Source organism: Camelus dromedarius, chromosome 2 (assembly GCF_036321535.1).
Source record: "Camelus dromedarius isolate mCamDro1 chromosome 2, mCamDro1.pat, whole genome shotgun sequence".
In the NCBI taxonomy this organism is placed as follows: Eukaryota; Metazoa; Chordata; class Mammalia; order Artiodactyla; family Camelidae; genus Camelus; species Camelus dromedarius.
The window spans coordinates 110644892-110667498 of NC_087437.1; the positions used below are offsets into that span (position 1 = coordinate 110644892).

At 40.5% G+C, this 22607-nt stretch overlaps 1 protein-coding gene across 5 annotated transcripts in view; it reads right to left on the reverse strand.

Annotated features, from left to right (window-relative positions):
• The window catches only part of TIAM1 (TIAM Rac1 associated GEF 1), a 188861-nt gene that overhangs the window by 25115 nt on the left and 141139 nt on the right, over positions 1 to 22607 (reverse strand). For 3 of the 5 annotated variants that reach the window (XM_064496754.1, XM_064496763.1, XM_064496757.1), the window contains 5 exons: positions 18025 to 18128; positions 8315 to 8494; positions 6909 to 7001; positions 6501 to 6626; positions 1525 to 1633 (listed from right to left, as the gene is read on the reverse strand). In XM_064496754.1, the coding sequence (XP_064352824.1) occupies positions 1525 to 1633; positions 6501 to 6626; positions 6909 to 7001; positions 8315 to 8494; positions 18025 to 18128 (612 nt within the window). Of the gene's footprint in view, positions 1 to 1524; positions 1634 to 6500; positions 6627 to 6908; positions 7002 to 8314; positions 8495 to 13881; positions 14460 to 18024; positions 18129 to 22607 lie in introns of those variants that run through there. The other 2 variants (XM_010977358.3, XM_031458740.2) reach the window with 2 other exon arrangements.

A 22607-nucleotide genomic window follows, 5' to 3' on the forward strand; every position in this document is an offset into this window, starting at 1 on the left:
CAGGTGCAAAAAAGAATGTTTTCGAAATTAAGAAAAATCTACAGGGGCAGAGTTTAATCTAATGGAGTGATTAAAAATAACACAAATTGCTCTAAGGACTGTGATGAGTACATAATTTTACCACAGAGCAAAATGCTCTAAAATTGTTATGTTAACACTCTCATAATGTGAGAAGACACACAGAGAGCCGAGACCCATAAGACCAACACAACGTGTGTAAAACCACAGATGGGGCCATGCAGCAGGGCAAGGAAATTCCCAGGTTCCCTTTAAATTTCTGTGCTAAACTAGGACTCTTTTGCATAGACTATCATTATCATTAAGTATGGCATTATCTGGGGCAGGATCTTCTGTAATCCAGAGACCTGTGTTCTACTAATACTTCTTATAACAGGTTTTGAATTAAGGCAAGCTCATTCTCTTTGGCAGCAGACATAAATATAAGTAAATGACTTATATATTTAGCAGCTATTTACATGGCAGCCACAGTAAAGTGTCAAGGAAGAGCAGGCTGATTTCCAGAGATTCACTGAAATGGAACTTCCTATTGGTCCTACAGTTTACCAAGTAAATGTCTTTCTAATCCTTTAACTTGTCCTCAACAGCCACATGCAGAACCATGGAAGGAAGACAACTTTCTGGAGACTCAGAACACTCTGTCATCCCCTCCAGAACACTTGGGAAAAGGAGCTGGTCAGTACAAAAATTCTACTCTGTTCGGCACAAGATATAATTGCAACTTGAGTGATTTTTGTGAATAATTGAAACAGTTTTAGCAGTGATGGTGGTGACTATGATCACACACCTGGGAACAAAAATGGGTGAGGGAAAGATGAAAGTCCACAAAAAGGTGTGTGAAGTGTGGTAGATTATGATGAAATTAATAAAAAATAGAAATAAAGCAGGGAATTGCTAAACCCCCTATGTTTTTGCATAATTGCAAAATGACTCATCAATTGTGGCCCCAAGGATTGGAGTGGAAACTTTCATTATAAGAAAATTGACAAAACTGGTAATTCAAGATGTTAATGCTCTTCATTTCTCAGTACTGTTGGCCCTCCGTATCCGCAGGTTCCATATCCACAGGTTCTGTACTGTGGATTCAACCAACCATGGATAGAAAATATCCGGGGAAAAAATTCCAGAAAATTCCAAAAAGCAAAACTTGAATCTTCTGCACACTAACAAAGCATTTACATGACACTTATATTGTATTAGGTATTATAAGTAATCTAGAGTTGATTTAGAGTGTACAGGAGGATGTACGTAGGTTATATGCAAACACTATGCATGTTATATAAGGGACTTGAGCATCTTCGAATTTTGGTACCCATGGAAGGTCCGGGAACCAATCTCCCGTGGATACCAAAGGACAACTGTACCCTTATTTGTTGCTTGCTGGAACATCTATCGGGCACAACAATGACTCAGATTTCTGACCAAAAGCCCCCCAAAACAGTCCACCACACAAAGGTGAACTGACAATTCACATGCCCACTGCTGCCCAGTCCTCCCAGGCCTCACCTTTCACCAGGACCTTGGGGACCTTCGTGTGGCTGGCGCAGAAGGCACTGTAGAGCTTGAAGCGGTCAGCATAATACAGAAAGGATCCCCCCAGAGAGAACAGCACTTTCTGGATTTAATGAAAAACAGTACAGTTAGTTCGTGCTCCTCCCCATCCAAAAATATAAGCAGGATGTAGCCAGGAGCTCCCGTCTGCCTGACCCTCCCCACAAATCAGCATTATTCACACCTGTCACAGCCTGTCTTTGCCACTGATGGCCTCACATGTTTGTGCAGTAGATGCTGGATTTGGCTTTCTCAGTAATTACAGTCAAGGTGTCACTGGTTTTCCAGGCTTGTGTCTTTCAATGCCCTATCTGGGATGTGTGAATGCTAATGAGAAAGCAGACACGGCATTTTGGAAAAGACAGAAATCTCCTGAATTCTCTCATTAGTTTCTGCTGGGAGATGGAAATGACAAGCCAAATAAAGGCAGGAAATGCATATGACCCCCAAAATAGAAAACACATTTCCCTCATCACTGCCTGCACCCTCTCCAACGCCACGCCCTCTTCTGGCAGGAGCAGGTCAGAACAGGAACAGGAATCGGGTGTCACCTCCCACCCCACACCCTCTGCCCCCAAAGGCTCAAGCCGAGGTGGAAGCCTTCCCTACTAGGGATTTAACATGCCTGAGGTAAGATACCTTTTATCCTACACAACTTCTACACATGTATGAAACAGGCCTCAGAAAAACACCTTCTTTGGGTTTCCCATTGATCTAGTCTAGTTCAAAAAGAGGTATTGCGTATTTAGGTTTAGAATTTAAAAGTTAGGTTCCAAGCCAAAAAAAGAAAAAAAAAAAAAGATTTTGGTTGAGTGATCAGTTGGGTTCCACAAAGTATAATTTATAAAATGAACAATTTATTAAATGAACAAATGCTAGGAGACTATAAATAAAAACAAACACAAAAAAAGGTTTATATGAACCACACATACCTGGTAATTAGAGGCCTAAATTCATTTCCTGCATGTTTTTTCCTTTACTTTTCAAGCCTCATCCCTCCCCAAGCCTCACCCCCTGGATGGAAAGGGCATCGGGAGGGGCAGTCAGACTTTGCAGGGACAGTGATCCTCTGAGCCACAAGCAAGAATCAAGTAAGAAAAGTTGTAGAAGAAAAAGCTCTAAATGCAACCCTTCACTTTAGCCCTATCAAGTCACTTATCTACTTAACTAAGTGTTTACTAAGCACTTCCTACACAGCAAACACAGAACATTAAAGTATTCATTTGTTCTTCCTGCCTTAAAAAATGATCTCAGAGCACAAAGTGTGCACCACACGAGGAGTTTATACACAGACTGCATTTCCTCTGTGTTTCTCTGCTGTAGGACCTCATGGAGCCTCTTACTGGCTGATGGACATTGCAGATTTCCAAGGGGGAAATTTTATCAAAACTTACTTGGCCTCAGAACCAATTTTTTTCCTAATACTGTCTGAGAATTAGTGCTGTCTATGACACAATTTGAACATTTTAACAAGGTTTTATATTTTTAGCAAATATACAATCAGGATTTAAAGGAAGCAGCAATGGCAGAAACCAGCAGTCACAGGTTTAGGAGTGAACACTGACTGTCCGAGGCCAACTCAGAGGTGCTGGAGAGCAGCCCCAGGGCTGTGAATATTCCAGGTGCACAGCTGTCATGCCTTACAGGTGGCACGGAGATTGTCAGGTTATGCAATAAACCAGTGATGTGAAGGTCGGGGAAGAGGCTTAAAATGTGGCTGCTCAGAGTGAATGTGCTAAAAGGATCATACACCAATCCCTCCCTAGAAAAACTCTGCTTATAATACAGTCATGCTCACACCACAGTTCTGATAATGAAATTCTCCTAAAGTGATCATCCGATTCTAAACTCCAAGAACTGGCCCCATAGCGAAAGCCTACTCAATGAATAAAATGAATGTTTTCAGACATTTTAGATTAGACATTTTAGATTAAAACCAAGTATTCTAGACTTATGGTTACCAAAGGGGAAAGGCAAGGAGGGATAAATTAGGAGTTTGGGACTAACAGATACACAATACTGTATATAAAACAGGTATAACTAAATCACTTTCTTGTACACCTGAAACTAACACAACATTGTAAATCAACTATACTTAAGTTAAAAAAAAAAGAACTGTCGCCAAAAAACAAACAAAAACAAAAACAAAAACAAAAAAAACAACAAAAAAACCCCAAACCCAAGTGTTTTAAGGTCTGAATGCATTTTCATTGTGCTTCACATTAATCAACTTTTTTGATTAACTGACAAACTACTGGCCCTTATCACAGTGTTCTACTGACCTATTAATTCATTTGCCAATGAACCAAACTGTATTTCAAGTGGAGAGTATGGCCAACCACCCTGAAGAGGGTACAAATGAATTAACCCAAACAATTTCTAAACACACAAAAAATGAGCTATATGCAGTAGTTAGGGCCAAAGGGGTATCACGCCTGCAACTTACTCTTAAATCGTTCAGGGGAAAAATATATTCTATACACACAAATACACATAGGAAATAGGGAGGGAGAGACAGGGTAAAGCAGCTGCGGTCAAATGTTAATGTTTGGAAAACCTGGGTAAAGGATGTCTGGGACTCTGTACTATTGCAACCTTCCTGTAAGTTCGGAATTATATTCAAATAAAAATAGGGAACTACATATGAATATATGTTCATATGCTTATTTGTATGAATGTGTGTGTGCATTCTAAATAGCTCCTGTTGCAGAGAGGGACTGTACAGAGATCACACACACACACACAAAACCATATTGAAGGGGCAGTCTTCACCTCGGCTCCTACAAACCTGTATACGTACCAACATCACAGCCAGGTTTCTGCAAGCGTTAGATAGAACTAGTGTCAAAGTGCAAGGGGGCAGGGAGCCCACAGCTATACGGACAACTGAACCCAAGTTCAACACAAGTGCAAAAGGAATTTAGTAGAAAAGAACCGAAGGATAGTCATTTCAAAAATAGTGCTAGAGAGGGGAAGGGTATAGCTCAAGTGGTAGAGCGCATGCTTAGCACACACAAGATCCTGGGTTCAATCCCCAGTACTTCCTCTAAAAATAAATACATAAATATGTAAATACATAAATAAATAAACCTAACTACCTCCCCAAAAAAACTCCCCAAAAAATAGTGCTAGAAAAATTATTCATATGCAAAAAGATAGACTTGGATTCATACATCACACCAGATCAGAGACCTAAATAGAAATCCCCAAATTACAGAACATCTAGGGGAAAACACAGAAGAAAATCTTTATGACCTTGGTTAAGGCAAAGATTTCATAGCTATGACCCCCCAAAATTTCAAAAGTATGACCCAAAAAAGAAAAAATCTGAGAAAATTGGATTTCATTAACACTAAAAATTTCTGCCTTTTGAGAGACACTGTATGACAAGAGGGAAACATTTACAATCACATATCTGGTAAAGGACTTACATACAAAATTTCCGAAGCAGTCTCAAAACTCAATAATAAGAAAGCAAATAACCTAATACAATAAATGGGCAAATGATTTGAACAGACACTTCACCAAAGAGGATATATTGAAAGCAAATTAGCACATAAAAAGATATTCATCATCATGTCAGTAGAGAAATTCAAATTCAAGACACAATGAGGTGCCACCACACACCCATCAGAGTATCTAAAACTAATGAACTGACCTCACTGTAAGAGCGAGGAGGAGCAGCTGGTGGGACTGTACACAGTACAACCACTTTGCAAAATAGTTCAGCAGCTTCTTCAAAAGTTAGACACACACTTACCATATGATCCAACCATTCCATTCCTAAGTACTTACCCAAGAGAAATGAAAGCATATATTTATACTAAAACTTGTACACAAATATTCACAGCAGGTTTACTTGCAATTACCAAAAGCTGGAAACAACCCAAATGACCAAGAAAAGTGAAAGGATCACAAAGTGTAGTACATTCACACAAAGTAATACTACTCAGTGATTTAAAAAGTATGAATTATGGATACATGCCACAACATGGATGGAACTCAGGATAATTTTGCAGTAAAAGATGCCACATAAAAAAGAGTAAATGTTGTATGATTCCATTTATGTGAAATTCCAGAGTGAAAACTAATCTGTGGTTAACAGAAAGCAGACATGGTTGCCTGTGGCTAAGAGGACATAACAGGAAGGAAACAAAAATCACAAAAGAACAGGAAAAACGTTTGGAGGTGGTAATTATGTTCATTATCTTGATTGTGGTGACGGTTTCACAGGTGTACACATATGTCAAAATTCATCAAGCTGTACACTTTAAAATAAATGCAGTGTATTATATGTCAATTATACCTCAATTAATCTGTTTTTTAAAAGTACATGAGGATGACAGGTAAGCCAACACCATTGTGCATGAATCGATGAGCTTTGTTGACTGGAAACAGGAAATCTCTGCCCAAGGGAAAGCCAGCCAAGGAGGAGGAAATAAGCTGTAAGCATCCTCACGAAGGTACTAGCCATAAATCCTCATTAAGGGTGCAAGGACCCTGTGCGCTGGAAAACCGTCTTCCTCCTGGATAACCATAAGTATTTCCATTGTCCAGTTTCCCAGAACAAGATACATTAATCTGTTTACTGGAAAACCAAGAGTGCTAGTCTTATTTGTGAATAGCAAGTATCAAAGTCCCCTACATGAGTAGAATAAAAGGTTGGTACATCTTCCAAAGTAGAAGCCAACAGACACACCAGTTTAATGCAACTCGATGGTACTGGTTTTTTACCTTAGCCAGACATGCGAGACATAGTCAGTTCCCCTCCCAGACTCCCCTTAGGAACCGACCCCACTGCCAGTCCAATGAAGACTCAACACCATGGCAACAATGCCTCCTGAGATGTTATCAGGATTCGACTTGACCTACAGGACAGCCCACCCCTGACATGAGTAGGCAGCTTTACCTCATTTGAGGATGAGACATACCTTAAATTGATCAACTTTCTCAAGTTTTTCCAAATCAGGTACCAATCTCACTCCATCTTCTAGAGTCTTAAGGAATTCGACTTGAAACTCTACCATTTCAGTTAAATTTCCAAAGAGCACATCAAGCTGGAAAATGGAAAAGAATTTCATCAACCCCATATTTCACAAGTGCGCAGAGCCTTTATTTGCTTCTGATTTCAAACTTTTTCTATCCATACTTAGCACTTAAGGTAATGATCCCACCACCAGAGGGTGGGGCGGCTCCTTACTCTTGGAGCGCACGCAAGAGCTCCACATGCAATACTTTGACCTATTTACTCCAATTCAGTGAATTCTAAACGCTCTCAGTATCGTGTGTGCTTCCCGCTCCTTCCTCTTCACCAAGTCCAGCTGCGGTGTGACCCTCACCATGTTCAGACGATTCCACCATACCTCATCTTGGGTGAGAAAAGTTTCTTTCTGAAGAGGTTTTAGGTATCTCTCCATGAGACAGTTTAAGTCCTAAGGGTTGAAAGGATATCTGATTAGCCCATCTAAAAGTCTATAAAGAATGTAAAGGAAAAAAAAAATTATTTCGCAAATGCTAACATTCCAATCTTTAGGTCATTAAGGTCCACTGAAGCAGAAGCGAGCCAACCTTTTCTCAAAATATTTCAGACTTTGCAGGCCATATGTTCTCTGTCACAACTATTTAACTCTGCTGCTACCTAAGTCACACATGAATGCATGTGCATGGCTGTGTTCCAATAAAACTTTATCTGTAAAAACAGGCAGTGAGCTGGATGTGGCTCAAGGGCCATAACTTGCTGACCTCTGACTTCAAGACCAAAACATATCATTAAAAACAGATCATACTGTTCTAACATATAACTCTCCATAACTAAATTATACAGTTAAAGAAGTATATAATCCTACAACTATTATAGTTAGAGGAGTTAGAGAGTTATAGAATATATTATAAATTATACAGTATTGCAATAACTGTCGAGGCCCAAGATGGAGTCACTCATGGTCCTACGTCCGCAAGCCTAAATTTAGAGATCTTCTGGGTCCCTGTCAACATACCCCTTGACCAGAAGCATAATATATCCAGGCAGCCAATTTCCAAATGCCGAGCCAACTCGGAGCTTTCTCACCCCAACAAGGTTGACTGTGTGGCCCCAGCCAATCAGACATTTTCTATTTGTCCCTTCCTTATTCTTTATTCTTTATCCTATAAAAGCTTCTTGCCTCCAGCCCCATTTCACAGTTCTACAAAAGGAGACTGTCCACTTCATGAATAAAGTTTTAAATAAAATTTGTATCACTTTTAAATGGTCTTCTTTAATCAGTTTTAAACTACAGTTGTATATATTATAAATTATATGGGAATAAATTATATAGCCACAGAAATATAACTAAATTCAGAACAGATAACACAAAACAGACCTAATATCCTTCTTCCTAAACTCAAAGGTAATTTTGACGATGCTGCTACTTAAATTTGCCAAAAACGAATGCAACTTTAGTGTTAACTAAACAACATTTTTAGAAAAGTCAGAAGGCTCACTTAATAGTCACCATCATCCCCTTTCTGAGTCAACTGATCAGTTATTTATATCAATCAATTGTTACAAGAATAGCTGTGCTTCCTTAAAACACAAAAGGAGATTGAAACATTCAGATTTAAAGCCAAATTCCATAGGAGAGACCAAGATACTCTTCATTAGCATGATTTGGCTTTACTGTTAGCCAAAATCAGGATAAACACACAAGTTCATCCTTCAGAAGGACGGGAGGAAGGATGCAGGGAGGGAGGGCAGGAGAAGACGTACCTTCACGTAGGTGCGCTCCGTCTCCAGGAGCTCACAGACCACCTTGCGCAGCTTATCGGCATCCGTGAGCTGTCTCATGGTGGCCAACTGAGGTCCAGCGGAGTCCTGGGGGGACGGGCTCGGGTCAGAGGGGTTCATCTCATGCAGACTGCGGCAAAATGCGGCCACCTGTTCTGTGCTCTTCAGAGCACAGTAGAAAAGGCAGGGCAGATGAAGTTATCCCTCACTAGAGAGACTTGCCTGACATCTGCCCCTCCTGCAGATGTTCCTCCTGGTTAATGAACTGCCACGCACGAATCACATCTCTCATTTCCCTACATTGCTCCACACATCTGAGAGCTCACTGAATGCTCAAAACAACCATAACAATGACTGCTGATGTATACTGAGTGATCACGGCATGCCAGACTGGTCTGATGTATTTAATCCTTCCATAGGGTAAGTAAGGGCTGTTATCATTCATATTTAACAGCAGAGACAACGGAGGCCCAGAGATGTCAAGTAACTCATTCAAGATTGCACAGCTCAGATTTGAAACAGGCAGTGTAGCTCAAAGCCTGTGTCCTTAACCATTTTGCAAGAAGCTCACCAATGAGGAGACGGAGATACAGCCAAGTGCGTTCCACCCAAAATACAAGGCTAATTATCAGGCTCTTATTTCAATGCACTATACATACTTACTTTGCACAGCTGGAAGATGATTTTACAAGCTAAGATTCTTCCTGTCTCTGTTAAAAATTGACACCAAGGCAACTTTTTAGATAGCAACAGATACCCATTTTTTAAAAAACAAAATTTCTCTCTCTCCAGCTTCTCCAAGACAGATAGATTCCACTACCACCACCCATCATCACCTCCCTTCTCCAGCTAAAAATAAGGGGCATTGGGCCCCAAACAAGACCTCACCAGAACTCAGTCCTCACCCAATCTCTGTCCAGGGTGATTCAGGTAGAATTTGGGGATTCTAGAATTCTAAAATTCCAGCTTGTCTAGTTATGCAAAACAGCTCTCCAAAACAAGGGCTATAGACGGACTGCTGAAAACACCGGGGAATCAGCAGTTCTCCACCCTGGCTGCATATAGGAATCACCTGCGGGAGTTTGTAAACCTCCCGATATCCAGTGCCCCCTCCAGAGCAATTCAGTCGGAATTCTGGAATGGGATGTGCAAGTGTTAGAATTTTTTAAAGCTCTCTACAAAATTACTCCAAAGGCTATTCTGTAGCACAAAATCTAGTTTATTGATAATTGTTCAAATGCACCACTCTACAAATGTTTGATGCATAGCTCCTTGAAGGGACTGGCTGCCTTCTTGTACGTCTCTTCCCTGTTCTATTGTCTAATTCACCCCTAGGCAAAGTATTCCCAATATGGTATTTCCAATACAGACCTATGCAAATAAAGAATTACTTCTTCTATCACCTACCTCCTCACTCCTGAGAGCAAACATCCTGAGATGAACAGCTTTCCAAAACCAACTGTTGGTGCACAGAGCTGAAAGTCAAGGCTGGCATTTTGTGGAGGGCAGAGGAGACAAACCAAGTGTATTCCAGCAGGGTAATTCTTAAACACAGAGGAAGGCAGCTAACATTAACATGTTTTTCCCTCATTAGCGTATCCCAAAGGGAAAGAAGCCAGAAATAAAGACAGGACAAGGACATGGGAAATCAGAACCTAACAAGGATGCATTAGCAGCAGCAATGTCATGACAGGAAAGAGAAGAGCCAGGACCCAAATCCACATAATTATTAATCCAATTCTCTTATGGTTACACAACTTATTTCTTGCTAGCACTAACCCGGGTCTTATGTGTCAGGATGTGTTAGTCACCTGTCAGGGGCACTGTTAAATGTTCCCTATGGAACTGGTATGCCAGACGCAGAATAGCCCCACAAAGAAGACTCCTTTTGGTGACTGATGAAAAGCTCACCAAAATGGTCTGAACTGTATGGTATGTGATTTCTATCTCAATAAGGCTGTTAAAAAAGAAAGACTACTTGTTTGTAATCAAAGTTTGTTTCAGTAGAAATAAACTAAACTATTTTATTTAGTTACATTAGGGTTTTACTAACTCAATGTCATCATTAACTATACAGTTAAATACGGCTTTGTCTTAATACTTAAAAAGGAACAAGTAGATCCATTTTAACAAAAATGTCCACATATCTTTTAGATGATCTGATGATAACCATAACAGGCAATTGCATTATAACACAGACATTATGGAGGGGGGTGGGGCACCTCACCAAAATGAAAACTCCATGGAAAGACAGTGATAATAGCTGACAGCTTAAGTGCTCTACCCTCCAGCTAATCCCAAAATCTCCTTTGTCACTTTGATTTGTCACTCAGTAACACAACAAATGTATAACTGGCACCTTCAATTACACAATGCTTTTCTAAATGTCCTGACAATAACTATAGCTGCTTGTCATTTACATGCAAATTAACATCATGGCTATTACTCAGGATACATAAATCCATCACTGCCTTCCCGTCTGAGACATAGTAGATGTGTCTGTAGTTTTATCATTTAGACAAATTGCCATGTGAAATCCAATGTCCTCACTGATTATACCAAGGATGCCTCATACTTGAAGAAAAGCTAAGTTATAACCTTGGGACTCTGACACACATCAATGGCAGGAAATTTAAAAGACACTTCCCTTTGTGCTCCCAATTCACACCACACTGACTTGCTGCCATTATGGCAGTATCTGGTTATAATGATAAAAGGCATGGGATGCAGTTTCTGGGTTTTCATCCCCTCTGTTTCACCATAAATACTCTGATGTCTCCATTTTAAGAGTGTAAGTAGGGTTCTTGGCTTTGCCTGCATTAAGTCCTTCACCTTGGAGGTTTGGTATCCTGAGTTTCAAGCAGGCCCACTGGGAAAGCTCAGGTTAGTGGGGTGTGGGCTAGGACTTTAAACCGAGCCATCTCTTACCCAACCTCACCTCAAACAGCTACGTCCCTCATCTTCGTCCTGGCACACCCCTCCTGAACCAGGTCCTGGATTATATTAGGAAATATCTTTAGCATCCCAGGGGACACCTAAAAGTTTCCTTGAGTCCTCTTCTGAGAGTTCAGAGCCTTAGGCACCCCTTCCTTACAAGATGCATTTCAAAGCTGGGATAGATTCAGCCAGGTGGTCTCTGAAGTTGACAAGGGGACAAAGCAATTTCTCTACCAGCAACCCTGTTCTCTGATTCAATGTATAAACTCTTTTATCACAAGGAAATGGGTCAGGGGGAGAGTATAGCTCAAGTGGTAGAGCACATGCTTGAGATGAACGAGGTCCCAGGTTCAACCCCCAGCACCTCCTCCAAATAGAAATAAATGAATAAACCCAATTACCACCTGCTCATTAAAAGAAAAAAAACAAAAAACAGGGAACTGGGTCAAAATGGACATAATTTTCTTTTACTGTCAATTATACATTATTTAAATAAATAAATAAACAAATTTAATAAAATAAATTGACTTAAATAAAAACATACAGAATAACCAGTTATACTGTGTATATTGTTAAGGGGTGTTATTTATAAGGGTCTTCATGAAACTTTTGTCCGGGAACGATTAACTTAAAAGGACCTCATCAAGTTTGAGAATTTTGTTTTACTGAAATATTACCTCTCAAATGTCCTTAGAAGCAAGTATGAAAAGCAGGTCGTCTTTAGAATTTTAATCTAGACATTTTGCATGTTTTGGCCCAGTTTTTAAGTCCCCCTGCCCCCATCCTGTGAGCAAACGCCTTTGCATCAATTCCATCAGGACCTCCTCTGTATGGCTGAGCCATGACACTGGATATAGGAAGAGGTAAGGGCAGTGCCTTCCTCACTCCATCACTGAGTGTCACGTGGCATCCTGGTCATTTACACATCAAGTAGTGTAGCCAGAAGTACCCAGGAAGGGAGCTACCATGAGAGATTCTCCACCAACTTCTAAAAGCCAAGTTTCCTGGAACTGGCACAAGCAGTGAAGGACTGCGGAGAAGGAGAAGACAGACCCAATCTCTCCATGGGAAGAAGTACAAAGCTCTCCCCCCTTGAGCACAGCCATCAGTCACCCTGGAAATGGAAAGCACTTATGGGCATTTCAGAGCTGCTAAACCCATTCACAGGTAGCAGAGCTGTTCCACTGTCAGGACGAAGAATGACCCGCCCACATCCAGACATCAACGGGACAACTGTGGGAGGAAATGGGCTACTTTCCTGAGGTCGACACGAAGCGCAATGTTTAGAATATCGCTTTCCTCCTGTGGAAGATGAAAAGAAAGTACAAAAGGAGGGGAGAAGGCTTTTAAGTACACACTAGCACTTCAAGCTACCCAGCTGTTAACGCTCTTCCTGTTATGCAACCACTAAAGGCAACTTCTATCTCGAGACGAGTTCAGAGTTCTAAAACTGTCCTTGGAGTCTGACTGTTTTAACACTTCCCACGGATTTAAAAGGGGCCAGACTGGCCTAAAATCTTATTGTCCTTATTTAAGCCTTTTTTGGAGACAGACACCAAAGTAACACACTCCATAATTTCAGAACCATCACATACAATGATAATCCTTAGAGTTCTCTGTCATCTTCTGGGTCTCCTTTCGAGCAAACTTTGATGAAGAAACACCCCAGGGAGGATAAAGGCTTATTTGAGTAAATCAAGTGTATTCACTGTCCGAGTTTGAATTTCATTAAATGACACAAAATCTAACAGTTGGCAGACTCTGAAATTAATATTAAACTCTTAAAAGGTTTAATTTGATTTTAAGTTATGCCTCCCCATTAACCCACTAAAAATTTTTCTCCTTAGAGAGTCAACAATTATCACAGGAGTTGTCATGCACAATATAGGTCAGTGGACATTACATCATTAACACATCCCTTGAGCCAACACTTCTAAATCCACCTCCTTCTCAAGCAAGCAGAAATAAAGTCAGAAGCACTTAAAACTTTATAGGAGGCAAGTAGAACATCCTCCTTCCAAAAATGCTTGCTGAACACAGGCTACCTGATTGGAGGTGTGGGTGGAGAGACTCATCACACATATAACACAAACACGTTCACAATCCCACCAACCAGAAGAAAGGGGGAAAAAGTCAAGAGACGCTTAATTTGAAAAATTATAGCCATCCATCTTCCTGCCATTTAAAAGCTAAAAAAATAGGTAAACAACAAGGACCTACTGTACAGCACAGGGAACTGTATTCAATATCTTGTAATAACCTATAATGGAAAAGAATCTGAGAAAGGATATTTAAGTACAACTGAATCACTTTGCTGGACACCTGAAACTAACACAACATTGTCAATCAACCATACTTCAATTTAAAAAATTTTAATGAAAAAATAGATACTTATAAAGATTCTAGGCAAACTTGACTTCATACCAGTTACCGATGCCCCACCCCCAAGCTAAAATACATATTCTTTATCAACAAGGGGATCTGGAGGGCAGAAGGATGCAATATGGGGACATGGGGCAAGCATAATCACCATCATTTGAATTGGGAAACAAATCAGCTAGAAAGTTGTAACATACACAAGGCAAGCAAGATAGAATTCAAACAGTGCTCACCACACGAAGCGACCGATAGACAGAATCCCCAGACTTGCCATTGTTTTCAATCCTGGGCTTGCGCTTTATTTTCCACAATGCAGACATCATCAGGCGTGTATTCTCATGACAATTCTACCTCCTGACGTGCTCGGCACAGAAACAGAAGTTTCTTAAAATACTCGGAGAGCACCAAATGCCTTCTGGCTCCCGAGAGAGCATCCTCTCGTCCAGACAGCCCATGCCGGTCCTGCCAGGGAGACCTCCGGCTGCATCTCCATGCAAAAAGGACAGCGCCCGTGCGACCCCGAGAGCGGCTCCCACCTCCCGTCAGTGCCCTCTGTGAGGGTGTCAAAGGCTAACCCGTGGACGAGAACTCATGCTTTGAGTTCACCTGGCAAAACAGAACTTTCAGGAAGGGAGAGAGCCAAGAGGCAAGAAAACAATGCAACAAAACGCCTCCCTGGGATGTTAGCGGCTCTGCTCTGCGGACCAAGATCAGCTGATTGGCCAGCCCCCTGCACTGCACAGGATTACTAAACCCGCAGGCTCCTACAACTTTGAAGACACCTCTCACACAGTCGGGAGCAGGCACGAAAAAGCAAATTGTTTTTAACAGTTTATATGTTCACATTTCCCTCCCAATGCTTTCTTAACAAAAGCAGACGCGTCTGAGACAATAACAATTTGGATTTTTTAAAAAGGCTTTCCAATTGGAAAGGCTCTGAAAATTATTCTAATACTTTGGCTAAATGGAAAACAAAATCACAGTTGCCAGGGGGTCTGGAATGCAGGACAGGACTGCCCAGAGCTAATTAGCATTCATTTTCAGAGAGAAGAGTTTTCCATTAGAAGCAGGGAAACAAGTGGGGGTGGGGGGGAGGTGGCTCTTTGAGGTTGTCACCCACAGTCACAAGAGGAAGGAGGCGGCTTACAAAAGAGAAAGTACGCCAGACTGCCCCTGTGGTGTGAAAGTCCCAGCCCCCATTCCGTGGATGTGACATTCCAGTGCCACCACCGCTCAGCAGCAAACTCGAAATTATCTACTTCCTCAGCCCCAAAGACCACTGGCAGCAAAAACTGCTATCTAAAAAAAAATTTTAAAACACATAAAACTCCCAACATGTGCCCTCTTTATCCTGTCCAATATTTCATAAAACAATTCATTTCAGAAGAACAGCAAAAATATTAAACAAAAATTCAACAGCCCTCACGTATTCAGCCAGAATGAAAAAAAAAAAAAAGATTACTTGTTTCATTTCATTTATTCACTTGTTTGGTTACTTATTTCTTTTCACATTCTACATGCAGCCCAGTGCATTCAAATTAAGGCTAAAATATCCTTCCATTTTTAGGTAAATTACAATTTAAATATTAATGGTCGGTTTATTCCCAAGAAAAAGTATACATGGATAAAGAAGCCACATCAAAAAACATTTAACCTTAATCAAGGAGCTTAAGATATATGCTTGTTCTTACTTTAAATCATTCTTTTAAATGCACACACAAGGCTTAAGCATTAGGAAGATATTTAAGTGGCTAATGAATATATACACTTGATCCTTGAGCAACTCAAGGTTAGGTGTGCAGATCATCTGTGCAGTCAAAAATCTGTATGTGACTTATAGTCTGCCCTCTATATATACTCAAATTCAACCAACCACAGATCAGTAGTACAGTAGGATCCACTATGGAAAAAAAAATCCACCAATAAGCAGACCCTCGCAGTTCAACCCCAAGGTTCAACAGTATATCTAAATTGGCTTGTAGTACCCCTAATTAATTAATTCCTTCCTTTTTTTGAAACCTGGTATTTAATACCAGACCTTAACAATCTGGTGAGAAGGTAGTTTTAGCAAAGCAGTTAACACAGAGCTTCATTTTGCTATCTCAGAGCTGTGTGACCTTCAGCGAGTTGCTTGACCTCTCTGTTCCAATATGGTCATCTATAAAATATGCGGAATAACAGTATCTCTCTCAGGAATACTGTGAGGATGAGATGAGTTAATATGGAACAGCACTCAAGATATATGACACTACATAAGAATTAGATCTCATTTACTACTAATAACACACAGTAGGACCCGATTTCCAAGAACCATTTGCCCAGGTTTTTGCTTTCAAATATCTTAAGTGAGAAATTTAACTCATTATAGACTATTTTATCTAAGTAACTTGGGTTACATTACAAAATAGTTCAAATAAAGAAGATAAAATCTGAATCAAACCAACATTAAGAGTATTTTCAGGTACAGAATCACACAGTGCTCCCTACATTCAACCTAGAAAAAAGGACTATGAACCTATGGTGTCAATGAGTTGAACAATATTCAGATCATCCATCACCCAAACTTGTTGTCAATAACTGCGAAGAAATTGTCTTTTATGAGAGCCCAGCGTGCATTTCTACAGTGAAATCCAGGAACAGCGTCGCCTGTTCTTACACGTGACCCTGTCTGTTCCAGGCATGTTTCAGCATCTAATTCTCTGGAGAAAGAGCCATGAAGTCAGACAGGCACCTGGGGTAAGTCAGCAAAACCCTGGAGCCTCTTCCTTCCTCTCGGCTGCCAGAACCTAATATTATAGAGGATCCTGTTGAGGACCTCATGACTCACTATATTTAAAACGGAAACAATCTCTCAAAATCCACAAGAGGAGGAGAACACTGGGCTATTGCAATGAGGTAAAAATGATCCAAGTGACCAAGTATTCAGAAATAAACGTCTTAGATCCAGGAAAAATAACTGTATTCCCAAATCAAATTAGAAACTGAGAATTAACATTTTCAGTGTCTGTAACAGAACAATTTAATAAACACCCTTCAAAATATCTTACCTAGGTAGGTAAAAGTCCTTAAAAATAAAAGGTAACTTTAAGCAAGCTTTTGTCTGTCTTTTTTGGCTTTAAGTGAAACATGTATATTTCCATTTTTTAGCTGTTTAACTCATAACCAACAACATAAAACCTGTTAGTCTATAAATATTACATTTCTAAACATTAAAGTTATTTTCAAATACTAAATTTTATACTGTGCTCAACTTAGACACTGAGAATGACGATCCCAAGATGGCAAAAGAGAAACATATGGGTAGAAAGATGCTGAAGATAGTCACCCATATGCAGTCAAGAAAGTCCTACGCTGAAACATTATGCTGTGCACTGGAAATTGACATATTGTAACTGACTATATACTTCAATTAAAAAAAAAAGTCCTACAAAGATACATAAAGACAAAAACAGACAAAAAGTACACATGTAGGAATGCAGGTTTTTAAAATAATCATTCATAATTGAAGAGCATCTTTTCATTATCAATATCCATTATATTACTTGACCCACCCAATCATCCAGTCACTGGACAAGGTCAAGAATCACCCTGATACTGTAGATGAGAAAACAAAGGTGTAATTTAAAGTTATATGATATGCCCAGGTTACGTGACAGGTATATGTCACAAAAGAATGGGAGATAGGTACAGCGACCAACATAAATATGTTCACAACATTCTGAAAAAAACAGATGAATAAATACAGGAACATAATCACACACACACACCTGTTTCCACTGGGGAGGAGTCTTTGGATATAGGTAACTGAGTTTTAAAATTGTTACACTTTGGAGACTATGATGAGAAGAGTTTATTGACACATGGACTCTTTAGGAAGGGAGATAAAAGCATGATGAATTATAGAAAACAAATTCACAAGTTGCATCAAAGTGTCAGAATAAGACCTTTGTTACAGTGTGCAACCAGCTGAGAAACAGAGTTTGAATTAATAAAAAGATTGTTTCCTTCCTTTTAATGTAAAAGATGCTCACCTTTTCAAGAGCTAAAGGAATTCATTAGAGAAACCATGAGTTGCAGGAAAGTAAAACTGACCCCACGGTACACATTTTGGATGCCATTTCGTCACACACAAGTGGAGGCATAAGAAGGAAACAGGGTGGAATTAGACTTTAACTCATCAAGAGTGATCTCTGCCCTGTGTCCTCACACATGGGTTTGTTCTCAAGGCTCTAATTTGGATTTCATATCCTAGTTAGTGACATCTCAGAAGTAAAAACACTTTGGTCCCGTGGAGGGGCCTTCTAACCACATACAACTGGAGAGGTGACGTTCTTTGGTGGTTCAAGACAGAGGATGTGAAAATGGAAATCTCTCACCTTGCTGCTGTGATCAGTCTCATCTGAGGATTCCAAGTCTGGCCCCTCGGGCTCCTCCGGAGCGGTCTCGGCACTGCTGCCCTGCTCGCTGCAGAGGCTGTGCCCTGCGAGAGGAAATGGGAAGGAAACGTGGGTCAGAACGTACTGTAACTGCTAAAAGCCACACTGGTGCAAGGGAGTATGGCGGTCAAGTTCATGATGCGCACATATATTGTTAGACCCTCCAAGTATATGCTCCATGATCTCAGTTCAGTAAATGTTAGTTTTGGGATGGGGGACATAGCTCAGTGGTGAAGCATGTGCTTGGCATGCATGAGGTCCTGGGTTCAACTCCCAGTACTTGGGGAAAAAATAGGGAAAAAAAGTTAAGTTTTTGTTGTTTTTATTGTTACCACTATTGTTATTTTAAAATAGAGTATATTTTATTATTCATAATATATATTTTATAATATATAATAATTGCTATGGACTGAATGTTTGTCTTCCCCTCCATCCTCCGACAATTTCATATGCTGAAGCCCCAGCCTCCAGAGTGACTGTATTTCGAGATGAGGCCTTTGGGAGATAATTAGGTTTAGATGAGGTCTCAAGAGTGGGCTTAGTGTCATTATAAGAGGAGGGAGAGACACCAGAGCTCCCCTCCCCCGACAGTCCCTCATGTGAGGACACAGAGCGAATGACCTTGAACTTCCTGGCCTCCGAAACTGAGAAATAAGTGTGTGTTGTTTAAGCCACCCAGTCTGTGGTGTCCTGCCACAGCAGTCCCAGTGATTTATAATATATACAATAAAATTTAAACAAAATTAACTTAGTTGATTTGATTTATAGTCAACAAATTAATTCCTACATCAATTACTTAATTGCTAAAATAACTGAATAAGCCAATTTGATAATATTTTTAAAAAATAACTGTTTCATATAGATTACCTGGAAAACTTTAAACATCTCACAACACCCACTATCCCACCACATTCTATGCAAAAGTGCAGGCAACTTTCTTTCCTATTTTACAGAGTCCCTACTACACTGGTTGGCTAGGGTGACTCCCCGCACTAGGGAAAAGAGTATTAAAATCACTTTCCTCTGGAGGGCTTCTTAAATTTAAAGAGCATCTGAACTGCCTGAGGGGTCATGTTATACAGATTCAGATTCAAAAGCTATGGAATTAGACTTAACAATTCTGCATTTCTTACAAGCTCCAAGATGATGTCAATCAAGTACTGCAGGTCCACGGACCACACTTTGAGTAACAAGTCTTTAGGACATTTACAGACCTCTAGCTCATCTGGTTAGACAGTGGTCTGATTACCATTATCTTAGACTATGCCAGGCACTGGACTAGGGACTACGGCACCGTCAGTGTAACTAGATGAGAGAGAAGGAAAGAAAGAGAAGAAACAGGAGTGGAGGGAGCCGCTTCCAGACTCTGGATGAACATGTCAGTCTGCAAAGAGGCCACCTCACTCCAGTGACACCATTACAGTCATAAACTGTTGGCATCACTTTCTGTTCAAATTCTAGGTTGGTTGGGAAATGAAGGGAAGAAGCCAGCCTCTGAGTAAACCCTGCTCCAGGGCTCCTCTCCTCCCCTGGGATGAAGGACCAATGAAGCAAATGCACTTTATGTGACTCATAGGTTTGTCTGTTTCCCCCTCTTGCTCTGGTGCTACAATTTCCTTATAGTTCTTTTAATTACTTGTTCACTGGATAGCATGGTGGTAGCAGTCAGAGAAAGAAGCCTGGTTCACTTGGTGGACATAAACAATGTCACACTGTCACTTCTAGAGGAAAAAAAAAGGGACTGAACAGTTGAAGTGGGGGCAATGACCCAGATGCTGGGGCCAGTAGTAGGGGAAGTGCTGATTCCCAATGTGGAGGAGGAGGGACCCTTCCTACGAGCACTAAACTCCAAGATGGCAGAAACCACGGCTCTCTGAGCACTAAGCAGGCGGCCAGGCTGTACCACACACAAGGACACCTTCATGCCACAGTCTGCAGAATGGTGACCCCAGACCATACTGCCAAACGCTGTGACCCTGTGTATCTCCACTGCATATCATAATAGAGATGCTCACAAAACAGTAGAAAAACAAATGAAAGCATTTTCATTGTTAACAATCCTATGAACCAGGTATCCTGAAAAGGAAGCAAAAAACAAAACAAACCCTAATTCTACAAAACACTTAAAAATGCTAAGTAAAAGAGAACAAAATCCTTTTTAAACATAAAGCTGAGCTCCAAGAAATCCCCAGAACCCAAAATGAAGAAGACAAAGGAAGTGGGAGTGACGGGCCAGTCCCAAAGCCGTGGCAGTGCTGAGTCTCCAAACCCCAAACCCTGGAGCGGTGTTTCCCAAAGGGAACGGGAACCTCTTGGTGTCTGGAGAGGACGATGTCTGAGAGGAAAATGGTACGTTTGGCAGGTACACCTGGCACTGGCCTTCCTGGGACCCTGGGCACCAAGTACCTTCAGCATGTCCCAGTCACTGGGACATTCAAAAACGTACCACACATATCCCAACAGCAGAACCACCTGAGCTTGGGAACCACAGCCCTGGACACTTTGGCTTTAAGTGTGAAGCTGTGAGACAGAAAATAGGTGTTGGGTCAGTACAAGCTGGAGAATCAGAACAGAATGTCTCACATTCATGTGGTTCCCCTGAAGGGATGCACCCTCACCCTAAAAAGATTTGTAAAAGATATATTTTTTTTAAGTACTCACTGGCAAAAGAGGAAAAAAAGAAAAGAAAAGGAAGCTTATTTAATTCTGCCTGTACTCTGGGATAGGAGAGGGCAAGGAAGAAGGGTTTCTTCTTGGAGATCATAACCACAGGCTGGCCTCATGGGTGTTTAAGAATCAAATTACCCTAAATACTGCATCGAGACGCCAATGTCTCAGTCTGCTTGAGCTGCTGTAACAAAGACTGCAGACTCGGTGGCTTAAACAAGGGACACTTACTTCTCTCAGTTCTTAAGCTGGAAGTCAAAGATCAAGGTGCCAGCAGACACTTTTTGGTGAGCACTTTCCCTGGCTTGCAGACGGCTGCCATCTGGCTGGGTACCCATGTGACCTCTCTTTGTGTGTGCAAGGAGACAGGAGTTGAGCCCTGGTCTCTCCTCCTCTTCTTATAAGGACATTAATCCCACTATGGAAGTGCCATGCTCATAACATCATCTAAACCTAACCAGCTCTCCAAAGCCCCGACTCCTAATGACCCTCACATCGGGTAAGGGCTTCAACATAGGAATTTTGGCAGAACACAAACATTCAGTCCATGGTACTCAGGATGAAAAACTGCCTTAAAGTCATTCTAAAATTGCATTCCAAGGGCATCTGGCAGAAGCCAAAACAAGTCTGCTTGGGTGGGATTCACCCTTAGTGATGGTATCATATTAATGGTCAGAGGTGAGCCTGTCAAACAAGAACCTATAATTCATTATTACAAAACACAAGGAGAACCAAGTCCTGGTGAGGGAGAAGCAGCAGCCACAGCAAGCAGCAGGACCAGATTCTCAAGGAACAACATCACAATTATAGGATAAAGTCAAGTAAGCATGAGTTTCAAAAGGAACAAGAAAAGAGACCCTTTTTCAAAAAAAAAAAAGGTAAATTAAAATTTTTAGGGATGAGAACTATAACCACTGAAATTAAACACACAATGGATAAGAATAAAGGTGGAAGAAAGATTGGAAGACTTAGCTGAAGACATCACTTCACAAGAGCACAGAAATCCTCAAATGCTGACAATTCAATTATCAATATAGAATTGTACTTCAAGCCATAGTATTCAAGAAGAATATATTAAAAATCATTTAACAAAGAATGAGAAAGTTTACTACCTACAGAACCTCACTAAAAAATAATCTCTAAAGGATGGACTTTAGGTGGGAAAAAAATACACACACACACATATATACACACACACTGGTATATAAGGTGAAATGATAAAATAAAGAGCTGATATACACACAGGCAAGTCTTAGTGTATAAAACACTCCACTTACTCCCCCAAAAGGCATTTGGAGGTTACAAAAACACAAGATGAAACTAAAACAATGGTAGGGGCGAATGTATTTAAATCACTTCATGGTCCTTTGAAGTTTCAAGAGGAAAATAAAAAGAATTTGGTCTTTGTTTTGTTAGGAATCATGTTAAAATTTTAAAGGCAGCCACTGAAAGAACAGAATTTGACTGTGTGAGTTTAAAGGGGAAAGTGGAATTTAGAAATTTAACCCAAGAGGGCAGGAAAGGGCAGGAAGGACAAACAACACCAAGACAGCAAAATATGATGACAGAAATGAGCCAAAATACATGGCTCTTCTAAGTAAATGGAATGTAGACTAAACTCGATATTTAAACTTCATGTTTAGATAAAAAAACAAAGCAATGTCATCCAAAGCCCCACATATATGCTATTTGCAAGAAACAGACCTAAATACAAAGACACAGAAGATTATAAGTAAAGAGATGGAAAATATTTTAGGCAAACGTCAAGAAAGCTCTACAAATGCCAGACAAAACAGATCTAGTCAGAATGTGTAGAAGATGTAAACATCACGAATTATTCAGCCTGATCCATGAAT